Source organism: Schistocerca piceifrons, chromosome 8, assembly GCF_021461385.2.
Source record: "Schistocerca piceifrons isolate TAMUIC-IGC-003096 chromosome 8, iqSchPice1.1, whole genome shotgun sequence".
Taxonomy (NCBI): domain Eukaryota; kingdom Metazoa; phylum Arthropoda; class Insecta; order Orthoptera; family Acrididae; genus Schistocerca; species Schistocerca piceifrons.
The window spans coordinates 337,072,509-337,092,165 of NC_060145.1; the positions used below are offsets into that span (position 1 = coordinate 337,072,509).

Sequence of the window (19,657 nt, forward strand, 5' to 3'; positions counted from 1 at the left end):
CTCAAGCAGACTATATGATCAGCACAATTTTTTTTAAATTGAATTTTTATGTAGTTCACAAACGACAACATCATCTATACTTTTCGATCTGATTAAGGCCATAGAACCATGGTCTTTTCCAAAGGTACTTCCAATCAAATCCGATTCTGGTAGCTGAAGTCTGAGGTCTGTGTTAATCTTGCCTTCTAAGTTCTTGTGGTGATATTTCCATGGAAACTTTCATCCCCTAACACATATTTCTTTATACGTCAAATACAAATTTTCATAGATTTAGCTTTAAAAATGTTTCAATATAATGAAATAGTTTCATAAAAAATTTGATCCCTTATTTCACCCCCTTAAAGGTTGAATTTTCCAAATAAAAAACACATTTTTTATTTCTAGCTGAAAAGCCAAATACAAATTTTCAGAGATTTAGCTTCAGTAAGGCTTTCATAATAAAATGTTTTCATAAAAACTTTCATCTCCCATTTCACCTCCTAGAGGTCAAATTTCCAAAAACACTAAAAAACTGACTGGAATCATTTGGACTGAAGCTGGTACAGTCCTTACCAATGTACTACCTTTGACTTCCTATGCTCTCTGAAGCCTTCCACTTCATTCTTCTCTCCACTTCTCTTCATGATACAGTCCCTCTCATCCTAAGATCTTAATGGTCAGCCCTTCCTTTATTATTCCTTCCTGAACTATCTCATTCTCTGATATAGTGTAGTATCAGTAACCCCCTGATTCTTTAAAGAATCTAACTCCCATTTATGAAAGACCTTGAAACATACTATTACATTTCTAATAAGTTAATGTGTTAGGTATTTGACATTTAGCATATAAGAGAGAAAAAGTTTAGAAAAGATTTGAAATTATGTTTTAAGTTTGTCAGAAGTCACTAAGTCCTCTCATTATGAAACAATGTATAAATGTAGTCTGGGCAATTTATGTCCCATTTTAAGCAAAAGCTAGTTTTTCACACATCTCAGTGTTTATGACATCATATCTCCTGAACTATATCTTGTACAGTGGTATAATTTTGCAGATATATTCAGTGTTACATATAGATACTGATTGCTAAAGTCTTGTGAATAGAGTTATCTAGCAAAAAAGTTATAAATTAAAACATCATGCTTGACACTTAAGTTTTACTGCAAGAACAGCAAAAATTTAAGGAGAAACATTTTTCCTACATCATTTTGTGGGGAGTGTCAGTAATAAAAAGTTTTGTAATGATTTGAATTATGTTTAAAGTTGTGACTTCTGAAAATTTCCTGGCATATTTCTCCTTCCAGTAATTTTCAGGTTTGCAGCCGGATCCCATCAACATTCTGCCACGATATTTTGGCCCAGAAACGTCCAGCCATCCTCAGGTGAGTACACGAATTACTGAAGAGACCTGATACAGTCATGGTATTCATAGCGAATTCCGCACATGCGAATCGTACTGACGGTTTATGGTGCATGCATTAGGATGTGACATGTGCTAGGCAGCCAAGATGTGTGCTGCCCAAAGTGGTTAAGTAAGAACAAACTAATTGCCGAGTATTGACTGAGCATGTCAATTCCATTGTCACCGCATAATTTTAAAATAGGATTCCAATTTTATCCAGCTGAAAGCTGTTATCATGATTCATTAAATTATCAGCAAGACATATTTCCATGGATTCTTTAATTACAGAGTCCCAGAAGCTGGAAACCAGTGCTAAAACTTTGGTACTATTGTATTCCATTGAATGTCCCATGAAAATGCAATGTTATGCCATTGCTGATTTTAAAGGTTGCTGCAGATGGATGTGTCTTTGATGTTTTAAACAGCGTTCCTAGACTGTTCGTGTCATGCATACATATATGCATGTCATTCATACATATGCAGAGCCACTCTCACAGGGAATTTTATAAACACCCGCCTTCCTCAATTGTCAATCGTCTTTAACGGATCCGACTAAGGCCCTGCTCTCTGTTGGTGGATGGAAAATGACATTAATATTATTCTTCCTAAGCAATCTGCCTATTCTAGAAGATGCGATCCCAGCATGTGGGAGGAATGTAGAAGATTTATAGTCATCACCAGTCTTCTCAGAGCATTGCTTCTTGCTATTATAATTGTGCATGGTCCTTTTGACAAGGGAAGACAACAACAAGAAGATATATAGTCAAATAAGTGATTCTATGTACCGCAAAATTGATAAGGACCCAACAAGCCGTATTTCCAGAAAAACTGTTACTCTTTTCAATGATAGCTCTTTTTCTGAACAAGCTATAAAGGGGCTGAGGCCACACAATACTGTTCTACCAAGACTGTATGGGCTGCCCAAGATCCACAAGGATGGGGTTCACTACAATTGATACTGAGTAATATTGGTGCCTCTACTTATTCGACCGCAAAACATCTTACTTCCTTACTCAAGCCGTATGTGGGTAAGTGCTGCCACCATATACGTAATTCCATGGATTTTATCAATCTTTTGAAGACTGTTAAGCTGAGCAGCTCGGATTTACTAGTTAGCTTTGAAGTGGTCCCACTTTTTACCAAAGTGCCTTTATTTGACTCTTTACATCTTATTGGTAACTTGGTCAGTGATGATTTTATGGCTTTTTTTGAACATGACAGTTGCCATGGGGAGTCCCCTGTCCCATGTGGTGGCCAATCTTTTAATGGAAGACTTCAAGGAGAATGCTCTTGAGTCTGCTGTCTTAAAGCCTACAGTTTTCTGGGGTTACATAGATGATACTTTGGTTGTATGGCCACATGACAGACTAAAACTGGAAAAATTCCTTTGTCATTTAAACTCTTTATATGAGAACATCAAGTTTACAATGGAGACTGAGAAAGATGGGACTTTACCCTTTCTAGACGTGTTAGTACACCTGAAGAATGCTAGGTCTTTGGGACATTCGGTGTACACCAGCTGCTATCAGCCTGCGTTCTCAGTACTTTAATTCATTGGATGCATGTAATATCGGATACTGATAGCCTTCACGAAGAATTAGTGTATCTGGAGAAGGTTTCTAAATAGAATGGCTATACTTCACATCAAATATGGAAGGTTACGTACAATAACAATTACAAGAAGAGAGGAGACTTGATGAGGACTATAAATCTACTGCGTTCCTTCCACAGCCAGGAACGTTTCTTCTAACATATGCAGATTGCTTAAAGAATAACATTAATGTCATCTTCCATCCACCAGCAAAGAGCAAGGCTTTAGTCAGATCCGTTAAAGAAGATTTACAATTGAGGAAGGCAGAAGTTTATAAAATTCCGTGTGAGTGTGGCTCTGCATATGTAGGTCAGATGACGTAAATGGTCCAGGAATGCTGTGTAGAACATGAAAGACACACCCATCTGCAGCAACCTTTGAAATCAGCAGTGGCAGAACACTGCATTTCCATGGGACATTGAATGGAATACAATAATACCAAAGCTTTAGCATAGGTTTCCAGCTTCTGGGACTCTGTAATTAAAGAATACGTGGAAATGTGTCTTGCTGATAATTTAATGAATCGTGATAATGGCTGTCAGCTGGATAAAAACTGGAATTCTATTATTAACATTATGCGGTCACAATGGAATTGACATGCTCAGTATACTTACTTCACCACTGAGGGAAGCACACACAACTTGGCTGCCTCACGCATGTCACTTCCTAACGCATGCACTGTGAAGTGCCAGTATGATTCGCATGCGCAGAATTTGCTATAATCACCATGACTGCATCAGGTCTCTTCAGTAATTTGTCTACTCACCTGAGGATGGCCGGATGTCTCTGGGCCAGAGTATCATGGCAGAATGTTGATGGGATCCAGCTACAAATCCGAAAATTACTGGAAGATGTTTGAAGTTGGTTGGAACTCACTAAGTGCTGTCATTCTCAAACATTGGATGAATATGGTCAGTGTAATTTACATGCTGTCAGTTACATTGCTTCAAGACATATACGCAGCTTCCAACTGTAATACTTTTATTTTGTTAAACCTTTAATGTAAGATTACACCTGCATTTGGTAGATTATGACAGCATTTTAAATATTTAAATTCAGTCAATAAGTATATGAAATATTGAAAATCAAATTTCTGTTGCTCCTGGCAGCCATTGGACAGGCAACCTGCAACCGGCAGCATGAACCATAAGTTGGGTTAGTCTGTTAGTAATAATATACATGCTTTTCTATGTGTAACAGCAAAATGAAATAGTTTTGCTCCTGAAACTTCCTGGCAGATTAAAACTGTGTGCCGGACCGTGACTCGAACTCGGGACCTTTGCCTTTCGCGGGCCAGTGCTCCACCATCATAGATTTAATCTGCCAGGAAGTTTCATATCAGCGCACACTTCACTGTAGAGTGAAAATCTCATTCTAGTTTTTCTCCTGAAGGTAAGTATTGGCCAGAATGTGTGTGTCAATTTTGTAGTTTTCTTGAGTTCATTTTCCTTTGGACACATTTAATAACAATCAAATCTAACTAATGTATTTTGGTAATGTATAACACTTATTGAAAAACACTTGAGTTGTAGAATAATGTTCCTCTTTTGAGTGCAAAACGAAAATTATAAAATATTGATCATTCGCCACTTCCAAAACTCTCCTTCCCCTCCCTAATATTTTTAATATAATCGTATTACTCCTTCATCCCTTTCCTATACCCATTTACTACTCCATTATTTTTTGTATTATAGTTTAAATTCTGAATAAATTTCCTTTTATTCTGCCTTTTTATGTACATTATGATCCGTAAGATTAATTGTATTTCCAAAGACCACATTGTCCTCCATTCTTGCTATAAACTGCTATTGTCTTGACAATAAGTTTATTGGAGAGATTAAGAATTTAGTTTTGAAAATGAAAGGGGAAGGAATTCACTACTTTGCTGAAGTGCTATGTTGCCAAGTGATCTAGAGCAACTAAGAAAGACTACAAGTAGAGTGCTAGACTTACATGTGAAAGGCCTGTGGCTGTCTCTCATCTTCACGATGCTATTACCTGTTAATCTCAGCCCCTGTAAGCCCCATATCCATATCCACTGTGCGGCTTCAGCTGCCAGAGGCTGCAGTCTCGTGTGTGTGTGTGTGTGTGTGTGTGTGTGTGTGTGTGTGTGTGTGTAAGCTTATATTGTGACAGTCTATTTGTTGTGCCTATCTGAAACTTAGCATCTCTGCTACGAGGGTGGTTTGAAAAGTTCTGAGAATGGAATAGAAAAAAAGTACTTACATCACTGAAACTTTTTTATTTTTCAATGTGGTCTCCTTGTCAATTAATGAATTTGGTCCAATGATGTTCCAGTACCTTGATCTCATCTCGAAAATGAGTTTCCTCCAGGCCTGCAAAATAGTTGTCAACTTTGGCTATCAATTCTTCATTTGATGTGAATCTTCACCCACCAAAAAAAATTTTCAGTTCTGGGAAGAGATGGAAGTCTGACAGAGCCATATCAGGTGGATACGGCAGGTGTGGCAACAATTCATACCTTAGTTCATGTAATTTTGCCAGGGTGACGGCACGTGTGCGGGCACGCACAGTCTTGAGGAAAGATGAATTTCTCCCTTGATAAACCTGGCCTTTTTTCATATATCTTTTGTTGCAATTTGTCCAGGATGTCATGGCCTTTCCCACTAAAGGAATTGTTTTCGCTTTCTTTGGTGGCAGAGAATCTGCATGTTTCTACTGCTTTGACTGTTGTTTTGTCTCTGGGGTATAGTGGTGCACCCAAGTTTCATCTGTGGTCCACACCGGCACAAAAAATCTTGTTTGTTTCTCCTAAAATGGGCCAAACATTGTTCTGATATGTCCATTCGCATGCGTTTTTGATCCAGCATCAAGAGTTGTGTCGCCCATCTTACAGATAATGTTTTCATTCCTAATTCTTCAGTTAAAATGTGATATACCCTTTCAGATTACATCTAGCAAGCATGGGCAATTTATGCACTTTCCATTGGCGATCCTCCATGACCATTTCGTGCACCTTTGCAATGATTTCTGGAGTAGTGACACATCTTGGCCGACCACTGAGTGGATCATCATCTAAGCTCTCTTGACCAAATTTGTTTGTCCACTCAACAGTTGAATATGAAGGAGCAAAGTCTCCCGTGTATTCTGGAAATCGGCATGAATGTACTTTGCTTTCATACCTTTCTTTACAAAGTACTTAATAACTGATCAAATCTCAATTTTTCCCATCTTCGCAATTCACTAAGTGGGAACAACAACAGAGCCATGTCACCGCCACAGCTCTCTTCCAAGAGCACTGATGTGGCACTTGTTTACAGGCAACAGTCCAATGAATATTACATGAACAATTCATTGCGATAGTGCTGACCTCTTGAGGTGATTCCGAGAACTTTTCAAACTACCCTTGTATATGGTGAGCAGCAACTTTCCTTTTCATAAACAGCCTTAACCAATAGACATCAGGGGTAGCTATCTTAGAAGTAACCACACATTAATTTTTGGAACAGCTATTATATAATACTTACAGTGCCATCCCAGCAGCCAATGGCAAGAAGCTGTCCTGATGGTGACCATGCAACTACTTTGGCACCAAGACAATTGTGCTTATATTGGCCTATCCATGACCCAGTTTCCATGCAAAACAGTTTCACAGAACACTGGTGGAGCTTGTTGTCCCACAAACATAATGTTGAGCCATTAGGGGACCAAGACATTCCGCCAACACCCAGAAAGTCATCGCACGAAACATGCTGAAAATCAATGTTTAAAAATTAGTAAAAAAAATAATTTTTGCTTCAGCAAAACTTTATTTCTGCCTGATTTCTTAAGTGTTTTTGTGGTCTCAAGAGACCAACTTCACACTAAATTTGTAGATTGGATATAAGTTGAGTGGGTGCCATTAGACAGATTGCCACAAATGAAAACAGATGAGTAAACACTCTGACAAGAAGGGAATGAACATAGTCAACTACAAAGTGCATGCCAGGCCAAAATTGAGTACTTACTGTCACAAGTGTAATAGTCACACCACTTCTAATAACCTTTGAAGCACAAACAGCAACTACATACAATGTGATTATTATTAAAAATGTTAATAGCATTGTCCCTTTGTTGTTTAGGTGTTACAGAGAACTTTTGTTTTTGTCAGCTGATGTTTGGACTGGGATTCCACTAGAATAGATGAGTCAGATATGTAAAGTCTTGCTAGTGGGACATCCACAACTGTTCTGTAAATTGTCCACAATTGAAAAAACTGGTACAGTTGTATTACTACTACTACTACTACTACTACTACCACCACCAATACTACTTTATTTTATTTTATTTATTTATTTTTTGAGTCATCAGTTTTCTGACTTGTTTGGTGCAGCCCGTCATAAATTCTTCTCATGTGTCAACCTCTCACCTCAAAGTAGCACTTGCAACCTACATCCTCAATTGTTTGCTGGGTGTATTCCAATCTCTGTCACCCTCTACAGTTTTTACCCTTTTCAACTCCCTTCAGTACCATGGAAGTTATTCCATGATGCCTTAACAGATGTCCTATCATCCTTTCCCTTCTTCTTGTCTGTGTTTTCCATATATTCCTTTCCTCACTGATTCTGTGAAGAACATTCAAGTATTATCTTCTGTGTCTATAGATCAGTTTCAACTATAAGGGTTTTTTGATGAAATGTCCACATTTTTCGGAACACAGTGATCTGACTTTCACTATCATAGTATAGGACAAACAGAAATTATCAGTTGAATAAAACTAGAGTGATCATTGAATCAATAATGTCTCGAACCACTGATACAGCTTTTTGAAAGGGAATAGTTTTTGGTGGGTAGTATTTTTAATCGTTATCCAGTTTAAGGCAGCTATGCATTGGCAGACCCTTATACAATGAGAGAAGTTACTGTTTCTTTTTTGTGTGGAAAGAACAGCCGTGTGGTTGAATTGCGTGCTGAGAAAGCACCAAGTAGTTACAAATAAACTTTCCCTACTTAACACACTATAACATGGAAACTAATTACCGTATGACAACTAAACTTGGAAGCATTAATGTCAAGGACATGGGGAAGAGAAATAATGCAAAACCAATTACATTTCAACACTTTTAATGGGCTGCTACAGTACATCATACCATTACATACTGGTACCATTACTGCTACAAACGGTATAGCGTCCATCAGTGTCCTAGAGAGTCTGCAAGCACAGGCCTGCATTCTGTACAGCAGAACGAAGCATGTCCATAGGTATGCTGGCTGCCTCTCTTGTTATGCTGCACTTCAGATTAGTGTATGTGTAAACATTCTCCTGGTAAACCCTGTCCTTCAGGTAGCTCCACAACCAGAAATCATAGGGAGTGAGATCAGGTGATCATGCCGGCCAAGCATTTGGAAATGATTGGCTGATAATTCAATCATTTCCAAATGTGTTTCAGAGAAGCAAGTGAACTTCGTGAGCAATGTGTTATGGGGCCCCATCTTGCATGAAAAACATGGAGTTCAATGTGTGTCTCTCTCCTGTAAGGCAGGTACGACACGCTGGCGAAGTATATTGCAGTAACACTGGCCAGTTACACTACACATTTTTGGTCCTTGGGCACCAACTTGTTCAAAGAAGAATGGACTAATGATGAATGTAGCTGTGAAGCCACACCACACTGTGACACAAGCCTCACCACACTGTGACAGGTTCGCCATACAGAGGAACTTCATGCACAGTGACTGGAGGTGAGGATCCCCACACACACGGCAATTCTCTATGTTCACCTCACCCGTCAGAGAAAAATGAGCTTTGGCTGTCCATAGGATGGTACATGGTCAGCACTCGTCAACTTCAATCCTTGTGAGAAAGTGGAGAGCGAAGTTAATAAGTGATTGTGCATCCTGTGGTGCAAGCTGCTGTATTATATGGATCTTGTACAGGTACTCTTTGACAATAGTTCAAAGCACCTTCCATACACTGGACCATGGGATGTTCAACTGTCGTGAACACACCATGTGCACTGCCTAACGATCAGGAATTGCATGCAGCATTGTCTGCCATAGCAAGAGCGATTTCATCAACCACCTATGGTGCAACCGGTTACCGGCCTCTCCCTGGAGTGACATCCAGTTCTCCGGTTGATTTGAACTTCTCCTTCATACTCTGCACAGCAGGTGGAGAAAGAGGTCCCTTCCATAATCCTTTCAGCCAACAATATTCTTGAAGTGCAGTCTCAGCATTACTGTTGTTTTGATAATAGAGCTTCACCAATAATGCCCTGCTCCTTTTGTCCAAGCTCATGTTGACACTTCAACAACTGAACTGCAACTGGTCAGGGTGTGTTTTGTGACTACGAATCACAGTGACTGACCATGGCATGTGGTGGCCATTCATAGAACTAGATGGTGGCACTGTGACACATGGAAATCATGCACCCTGTACTCTGGACATTAATGCCACCAAGTTTGTTACCTGTATGGTAATTAATTTCCATGTTGTAATGTGTTAAATAGGGAAAGTTTAACTATAAGCATGTGGTATAAACTTCAGAGTTTGATGGTGTAACAGAGGTCACTATTGTTGTTTACTGGACCATTTTAACCATTACATGATACCATTAATACTAAACACAACCTAGGAATCATCAAATTACCTCTTTCACCAGTGGTACTGTGGAACTATAGAATAACTAGGAAAAGCACTAATTTCAACTTAACATAAATGCTGCTTCAAATATCCACAAACCATTATTGTTAGATAGATGCCAACACTTGAAATGCACAAGATTTGTTACTGAAACCTGTAAGTGATTGGGCTACAGTAGTGGTGGCAATAAAAGACTGTGTTTAGAAAACGTCAAGTTACTACCACTGGGGAACATAGTGGAGCTTGGAAGCAATGAGTGTGTGCCTGGAAAGACAAATTTATATGTGCATTAACAGCACTAACATATAATTAACTTCTGTTTTTCAGTTTGACCTACTATTATCCAGAAATAATAATATCTTTCTCTTCCCATGAAAAGAAAGGCTATAAGAAAGCTATAATAATTACAAAAGTTGGAGTGAGAAAAACAGGATTCACATTTAGATATCTGAGTAATTACAAACTAAAATTTAACTCAGATTAAGAAAAAGAGTAGGAAGCATGTAGTCAGATAGAAAATTGAAGCATGTGTTTCCAGTTTATATAAAAGAACTTTGTTAGCAAATAACCAGAAATTAGTGTGAGTTATTTGTGACTAGCCAGGTATAACAGTGCTGGATTATGGCTATGTTTTGATAAAGACTTATTCTGCAAATATAAGAAAATGTATTTACTATGAAACAGTGGTACAGTAAATACAAAACTTTTTCTTTGGTGAAGCAAATTCTATAACTTATATGTCTTTAGTAATACAATAAACAGAAATTGCTCATAGCTTACCGAAATTACGACCTACAGAATTTTAACACTGTGCAGCACATAAACTTTTCATGCATAAATATCATTTTTGTACAAAGAATTATGCACAGGAAGAAACACTTTCATGGATCCAGCAATCTTGCGTAATTTAATCATAATGCTCCTCCAACAGTATGGGGATGTTAAGCAACAGATCAAAATGGTGTAGATAGTCTTTCATTAATGGAAGACCTAAAGCTTGAATTTCTTCAACCAAGATGGTTCTTCACATTATCAAACAAACTCAGCTGTTCCTATTTCCATTTGCTCTCATGTGCATCTGGTGTGTCCTGAAAAACACAACGGGGCCCAATTACTATCCCATCCTGATCACTGTGACACACCTTCTCTGCTCTAGACAGTTGGGAGTTTGCAAATAAAAGATTTATAGACCTGACTGGGAATACAATTTGACACAAGGAAGAGAGGTAAATAACACTTTCCCTCACAAATTAATTTGCCATATGACATATGACTGGCTCATAGATGCATTGGGGAGAGCAGCTTCTACAAGCATTTCAAGGAAAACTGTTCACTATCTCTACAACACATAGCCTAATATATGACATTCTTGGGCTGTTGCTCCAAGATCAGCAATTCAAGATTTTTAAACAGCAGCCCACAGAGAAAAATTATCTCAGATAGAAACACGTGGATGTGAGCATCAAGCGATTCTTGAAGTAATACAAAGGAAATGCTTCAGGGTCACTCTGTGCCTCGTTCAGTTGTAGCACTTACGTAAGTCATATGGCAGAAATAAAACTGGTTAAAAACAGAAAATATGGCCATGTCAGAATACTGTCACACACCAGATGGAAAATTCTGTGAGCGCAATTGCCCAATCCTCTGTCAATTCTCAAACAATTTAATTTGACTGCATCACGGAGAATTACATTCTATGTACCCCCATTACTATTACAGGTTATATGTACACTAGCATTCCCACTTTGTAGTTAGGTGTGTTCAATGCCCGTTATGTTACCAGCATGTTCACTGACTTTTGTCGCATATACAATGTACAACTTGCAATTTGACATTTCATTGTTTGCTACTCATCACATATATTTTTAGCGATGTCCCTCTATGTAGTTGATTACGTAGAAAAAGGTATGGTGTGTCTTTCAAGTTTAACTACTTTACATTTGTTTTAACAAACTTGTTTTATTTCTGCTGTTCAATCTTAGTTCATTTGTTTTTAACATAGTTGCTTTATGTACAATGTAATTGGATAGACAGAAAATCTACTCACCAAGTAGTGCTATTAAGGTTGCCAACTTTTGGAACCAGCAGCTCCTTTTTCTGGCAGAAGGCTTGAAGGGGGAGGAAGAGAGATGGAGGAAAAGGACTGATGAGATTAAGGGAAAGGGGCAGAGTTCGGATAAGTCACCCAAAACCAAGGGTCAGGAGATGCTTACCAGACAGAATGAGAAGGAATGACTGACTGTTGGAGACTGCACCAGACAACATTTGAAAACCTGAGAGCTTAAAGGTGGAAGATAGGGTAATGTGCAAGACAAAGATCACTGCTAAAATATTGTGCGTGAATTAATACAAGTGTAAAGCTAAGTGCATAGTACGTGATAAGAGGAGGGAGGAGGACAGCAAAAAAGAAGATAGGTCAGAAAATGAAAGATGTAGAAAACTGAAAGGGACTGAAGAAAGGAACAGTTACTCTAAAGAAATGCTGAGACCAAACAAATTAATGTAAATGAAGGCCAGGTGGGTGGCAAGAACCAAGACCACGTTACAGCATCAGTTACTACCTGCCGAGTTCTGAGGAACTGGTGTCTGGGGAAAGAATCCAGGTGGCACGTATGGTGAAAGAGGCACCGAGGTCATGACTGTCATGTTGCAGAGCATGCTCTGCAACAGGATAGTGTGTGTTGCTGATACACATCTTCTGCCTATGCCCTTTCATCCTGATAACTTCACAGTAGTCATGCCAATGAAAAAGGTCAAACAATGTTTACATAACAGTTCGTATAGAACGTGTGTTGTTTCACATGTGGCTCTCCCTTTGATAGTATATGTTTCACTAGTTAGACGTATAGGTGGTAGTAGGAGGGTCCATAGAGCAAGTCTTACAGTGGGGCAGTCACAATGGTAGGAGCCATAGGGTCAGGAAATGGGTGCAGAAGGAGCACAGGGTACAAGGATATTGCAGAGATCGGGAGGGTGATGAAAAGCTATTCTAAGCGTGGTGGGCAAAATGTCAGACAGAATGGACCTCAATTCGGGCAGTGACTTTAGAAAGTCATAATCTGGTTGAAGTAGCTGATTAATACATTGAAGACTAGGATGATACTGAGTGACATGTGATGTACTCCTAGGTTGTTTTTTTGGAAGGATCAGCAGTATCAGGATTGGCTGTGATGACCTGGGAAATCTGCTTTTGAGCTAGGCTGGTGGGGTAGTTACTTCCATTGAAGGCTGGGTGACAATGGTGGTGTATTGCTGTAAAGAGTGTGCATCTGAACAAATATGTTTGCCTTGAATACCAAGGCTGTATGGATGAGAACATCTGACATGGAAAAGATGACACCTGTCAAAATGTAAGTACTGCTGTTTGTTAGTAGGTTTAATGTGAACAGAAATGTGTAGCTGACCTTTGGCGGGGATGAGATCAACGTTAAGAAAAATGGCATGGGACTCAGAATATGACTATGTGAAATTTAACTGGGAGAATGTATTTAGAAATTCCAAGAATTTAACAGGTCAGCCTCACCATGAGTCCATCTGTCAAAGACATCATCAATGTATCTAAACCAAACCAGGGACTGGAAGGTTATGGACCCAGGAAAGCCCCCTCTAAGCGACCCATGGAAAGGCTGGCATAGGAAGGAGTCATCCTGGTTCCCATGGCTGTGACCCTAATCTGTTTGTATGTTTGCACCTCAAAGGTAAAGTAGTAGTTGATAAGTATAAAGTTGATCAAGGTAAGCAGGAAGGATGTTGTAAGAGGCGCTGACTGAGGAACAGCAGACAGACCATATACATGGGGGATGTTAGTGTAGTGGGAGGAGGCATCAGTAGTGACAAATGTGTGTGGTGGTAGTGGATTGGAAAAACATTCCAGATGATCCAGAAAATGGTTGGTGTCTTTAATACAGGAGGAAAATACTTGTGCACAAGTTGCAGGTGTTGATCAACTATGGCAGATATACATTCAGTGGGTGCTTTGAAGCCAGCAGTTATGGGACGACCAGGATGATTGGGTTTCAGGATCTTGTGAAGAAGATAAAAGGTGGGGGTCCGTGGTTTGGGTGGGGTAAGAATTCAATGGATTGAGGTGTTAGTCCTTGTGAGGGGCCTGAGATTTTTAACGAGGGTGTGTGTATGCACGCGCGCCAATCCTTTGTATGTCACTACAGTCTAATTATCATTTTGACACAGGCTTACGAAAGATTTTAGCCCCATTTAATTTCTGATGATGAGTGTTTAAACTGTTGAAACTAATAAAGTGAACCAAATAAGGTTTTTCTTGTGCAGTTGACAACTGACTTTTTATCTTTGTTGTAACAGAGTCAGCTGAATGAAACAACATGATCTCCGATGTTTCCTTTTTCAACCACAAGAGCAGCATGAATCTACAAGCATTTCTTTATTTTTTATAGCCAACCTGAGGTTACTTTATGAATAGCCCTTGTACCACAATATGCAGATGGTGTATACCTCCATTCACACTGATAGCTGGCTTAAAAAACAGGCTAACAGTATTGCCCTTCAAATTCAGAGTACTGGCATTTACTAAGAAATGTGTAAAGTACCTTGTTCTAAGGATGACGTTAGGTGACCGTACAGTGTCAGTAATTTAAACTGTGCAGGTCCTGAAATTAAGATACAGCTTATGGCTGAAATGGTATACCCACATCATATTGTCATCTGTCAGGGCCAGAACAAATGAGAAACATTCTCTGTATGGCAGCCCATGCCTGTTTTAACACACAGCCTGCCTCAAACAATGCTCTGCAGCAGGAATGCTACCTCACATTCATTGCAAGTTTCTGGCAGGTCAATTCACGTTGTGGAGAAGCCATACTCTAGAGTCCCAGGAGTACCTCCAGAGCAATTATCATTTATCCACTGAAACAAAAGTGTACTGCTGTAAAGTAAATGTTTCCCTCCTATGCTGCTAATCAGAAACATCAACACTTTCGAATGCCATTTTCCTGGGCTACTCTTTTTGTACAATATTCATCTGCTCCTCAAATATGAAATGCTGAACATTAACACCATATTCATGACAACCATGCAAATGCCATGGCAAAATGTCATTTAAATATTCACTGACAGGTCAAAAATAACTGATCAATAATTTGTGGACAATGCTACATCTTGTCCTTATTGCCTCAGAATATGCCAGCGGGCTTCATGCAAGCTTTCCAGTTAATCAGCCACTGGGACTGAACAATCTCTATCATATCTAATCCATTAAAGGCGAGTTGTATAAAGCTGTTGATCATGGATCAGAAAAAAAATGAACTCTGATCAAGCTGAATTCAGAAATCTGCATGGTGTACATGTTAATTTCAGATTATTTCACTATGAACTAGGATCAACTTTCCTATCAGAAAGTCGCAGATCATGTTCAAATGCAATCATTAGTTCACAGCCTAGTGACACTAAAAAAGAATGGCTTTCCTTTTGCACAAATATAAGTTCAAGAAAAGAAAATAAGTTCAATATAATTTTTTTGATATAGAAAGTTAGACTGAGGAGAATGTCAATGGTGCACGTCACTGAGTCAAAGAGTGCAGTTAATGATTGCTCCCATAAGAATTCTTGGAGACTACTTTTAATTAAAATGTGAAAAGTTTAATGACATTTCATAGAAACCATTACCTGTAATGCCGTTACTAGTAACAGTTATATTTCGAGGGTAATGGCAGTGTTAGTTCCATACAGTAACTTTAGTTGGAACTAAGTTACTTTTATAAGTAATAATGTAATGAAAGTGTCATTTTTTATGGCATGGAGTGAGAATCTCAAGACAGTAAAATTGGGTCTTTATTTTGGGAAACAAAGCAATATTTGGTTCAAAATTAAATCTTTTCGACAATGAGTGTGTTACGCTTGCTGAAAACCTTTGAATTCAATGTTGCCTCCGGTGACATTTCCTTCTCACAACTAAGCTGCACACCGCGCCTCATTGGCATTTTGTTCTTCCACATATTTTTCTATCTGTTTCTTCCTGATGTCACTAAGTCAACAATGTGTCTGCTACTTATTAATTATTGTCACTTGTGCATCATATTCTAAAACACATACAGGAAGTGTCTGATGTCCGATTGTAAATGTTAGTGCCGTCATTGCATTTAATTCATGTTCATTTTTTCATAACATTTTTATTTGAAGATTATATATGCAACAATGAGTATACCGCAGTCATGCAACTAATCTCACATGAATAACATGCAGTCTCTGATTTACATTCATTTCCACATCTTTCAGACATGGAGAAGGAAGTAGAGACATGCATACCTTGGGCAGCTTACACTAAAATGGCTGGAAAAAATTATTCCTTTCATCACAAACTGTGTGCTGGTGGGAAAAGAGTACAAAGAAGTCGGAGCTCCACAGTGAACATAAAAAACATGTACAGATAAGACTTTTCCTTGAAGTCAGTTTTAAGTATTTTGTTTTATTTAAATAGGAAATATCCTAAACATCTATAACAATACACCTGAAAAAGTTGACATATTCAAGTCTCACTTTCATTTAGAGCAAACATCCATATTCCCTAAAACAAATTCAGTAGGAGGAAGGTAGTTGGACTGGAGGCTGACGCCAATGCCGTTGCAAAACAGGTAGTGAGGTATTCCACGAGAACTGAAGGATTTGTACAGAGGCCACCTGTAAGGCCAAGACCCAAAATGGCAGACTGCCGCTGACAACCTCAGAGGGTGCATGATGAAGAACAGAAAAACCTACAGAGGATACAAAGCATTCCCAACACACCCATTCGTTCTGTTTGCTTAAGCAACAGGTTCTGGTCTGAAGATGTTTAAAGATAATAATACTGGAGGTGGACGGGTGCCTCTTAACATGTTGCAAGGCACGACAACAATCATGGATAGTGGTGGCAATGAATATGCTCCACTAGGGAACTGGCGGACGGCATATGGGGCCTGTCAAGTGGGGAATGGCAATGCCAGCAGCATAGATTATCTTACTGGACAGATCACAGATGACTTCATCAATACAATCAGACAAATAAGGTGGAAACATGATTTGCGAGGTATATAGAGGCCAATCAGCATGATGAAAAGCCCAGTGGGGTAACTGGATCAGTGAGAGGTCAGAAGGGAATGAGAGAATCAAGGTAAGTGGTTCCCATTACAGAGATCAATGTGTGGCAACCAGTGTAGGGAAGGAAGAAGGGGAGAGTAAAAGAGTGAAAGATCAAATGGCAGAAAATGTGCTATGTGCCACACTAAAACGAGTAGGGGAACCGTCATTAATAAGGCACAGGTTATGGTCCATAAGAAACTGGTCAATGAGGAGCCCCCAATGAGATGTAGAAGCACTGCACCACAATGAGTGACAGGCATTAAAATTTCCAAGGAGGAGGAAAGCACGGGGGAGTTGCTGAAGGAGGGCAGTTAGGGTGGCATATGCAGAGACCTCAAACCATGAAAGCAGAGTCCAAGTGGACCCTGCTTCCAATGGTGTATGAACTGGGATCCATGTACTAACAATATCTGTACCGACCAATGTGCAGATGCCACTGGAAGCCCTCAAAGGGCCGACCCCATTCTGAAAAAAGCATGGAACTCACAAAGGGTCAGTGAGTGAGCATCAGTAAAATGAGATCCCTGGAGAATGACAAAAGCTGCCGAGCAAAAGACAATAAGGGATTGCCACTCTGGGAGGTGACTGAAGTATCCATTACAGTTCTATTGGAGTGTGTACCCAAATGGGAGGCAAATGGGCTGGAGCCAATCATGTTGCTGGGTCACCATCACCACCAATGACAATGGGGTGATAGCCACAAAAAAGATGTCAGACTCAGGTTGTGAGGGGGAATATGGCATCTCCGAAGGCACCGCGGGGGACCTAGTTCGTGGCACTTTTTCTTCTTCTTCTTCCCTTTGACAGACTGAGGAGGGCAGGGCACACAGGAAGAGCAGGCTTTTGCAAGATCTGGAACCAAAAGAGAGTGGGTGAGCTTGGGGCACAGAGACTGTGTGTCCCTTGGTTGAGTTGTGGTAGCAGACCTCTGGCCTGAGACACGCCAGGGCTGGGGTCTGGGAGAGAGCTCCATCACCAATACGTGCCAAAGAAGGGGGGCACTTTCTGCAGGTGCTGAAGAAGGGGGGCACTTTCTGCAGGTGTCGAAGAAGGTGGGCACTTTCTGCAGGTGTCGAAGAAGGTGGGCACTTTCTCGGCAGGGGAGGGGTAGCGGCATCCAGAGGGAATGGTGTGGGAACTGCAAGGGGCAAGGGAGAAGGGAGAAGAGAGGAGGATGGGACTAGGGTAAGGAAGAGGGAGAAGGGGAAAAGGATGTAACAGAGGCAAAAGTAAAACTCATAAACACAGGATGAAGTTCGTCAAATTTCTGATGAGCCTCAGTGTAAGAAACAATCCACAGACTTATACTCTTACATCTTCTTTTATTTCTTATAAGCTGGGAAATCTGTTGAGCATGAAAAGTGACGGTCGTGGCAATTTACACACATGTGGCAGAACATGGGCACCCTCATGGAGTGGGTGGTGTAGAAAAATTGCATGGTTAGCAATGAGTGCCGATTATGTCAGCTTTGACCTCATATGCCTCCATCTGCCGCAAAGAGCAGTCTTGTCATTTATATTTTTGTTTATCATTTTCAGCAAGTGTTACTGAACAATGCTGATGTGAAAAAATAGCACACTAGTTGCATTACAAGTTACAAGTTGTTTTTTAATGCAACTGCTGTGCTATTTTTTCAGATCAGAAATCTAGTTATTCCATTCACAACCCCCCCCCCCCCCCCAAAGTGCAATCAGACTACTACTTTGGGCCGCCTTTATTTGCTTCACATAGTCAAAGAGAAAGTCTGGACATGAAAGCTCAGAAAGTGGTACAACTCCTTCACACAGTGAAAGTAAAAACATATTCTACTACAATTTCAAAAGAACTATTTCGAATATTTACTGCAAATTGCGAAAAAAATTAATATAAAATAAATATATCAGGACTCCATATTGCCATTTTGATATCAATATAGCAGGGAAGAAATTATTGCCAATATACATCAATATTTTCTAGGATAAATACTGATATTTTATCAATAGCCCTAGTACAGACCAGGTTGTAGAGAAAATTTCACCCCAAGCAGGCAAGTCTGGCCCTCCTCCCAGTGTGTAGCCAGGGAAGGGAAGGCTACAGGGCCATATAAAGCAGTATTCAATGATCCACTACCCTCAAGCGGACAGCCGTAGGAGAATGGCCAGATTTTTGGAGCTTGATACACTTCATGCACAAAGCATTCGACCTGATACCATCCATTCCAATCAGGTGCTCTCCCCATGGGTGCCACCCAGTTACAGCAAGGGTCGTCTGGCATGGCGGCCATTGCCAGGAGTTCTGATGTTCTGGAATGACAAGCAATGATTCCTAAGGCATACGTGGTAAGGCAATACCTTAGGTATCAGAAGGGTAAATAACAGCCCCACACCACAGACTGGCTACACATGCTGGTGACCTAGGGGAGCAGAGGGGACCTACAACACGGAAGGAAGAGGGGAGAGGAAACCACACTGCAGATGCTAGGGAAGGAGTTCTTCCCCCAAATGGCTCACACTACAGACAAAAAATTTAGAAGTGGAGGTCAAAACCCAAAGAGGGACCAAAAACGCCAAAAAGGAAGTATGACAGAGAAACGGCAAAGGGAACAAAAGTGCAAGAAACACAGGAAACCAGGTGGATAGCAAGGTCAACATAAGAACACCGAGGTGGGGGAAAGTGGGAGGCAGTGGGGAAGGAGCAAGGGAGTGGCGGGAGAGGCATGGGAACAGAAATGCAGCCCGGGAAGGAAAGATGGGCTGCATTAGGTCGGGGCATCATGGGCGTCATGCATGAACTCACAAAAGAACTGTGACCCTCCTGGGGGGGGGGAGATGAGGGTGGGGGTGGGGAGGTGGGGTTAGGAGGGAGAGGGAGGGGTGTCGGCCAAGGGCAAAGCAAAAGTACTTGAGAATGTGGAGGGAGGTTTTTTTGCTTTGAGAGACAAAATATACTTATCTCGTGTGCTCAACAAGATCCCGAATAATTTTTCCTAAATTCTTCATCAGATATACAGATGCTCAATGTGCTTTCCATAGTCAA

The 19,657-nt window shown here is 40.2% G+C and overlaps 1 protein-coding gene across 1 annotated transcript in view; it reads right to left on the minus strand.

Moving 5' to 3' along the window:
• LOC124711962 (WD repeat-containing protein WRAP73-like) overlaps positions 1-19,657 on the minus strand; it is an 82,105-nt gene that overhangs the window by 31,954 nt on the left and 30,494 nt on the right. Inside the window, exon 4 of the mRNA XM_047242244.1 lies at positions 6,458-6,682. Coding sequence (XP_047098200.1) covers positions 6,458-6,682 — 225 coding nt within the window. The remainder of the gene's footprint in view (positions 1-6,457; positions 6,683-19,657) is intronic.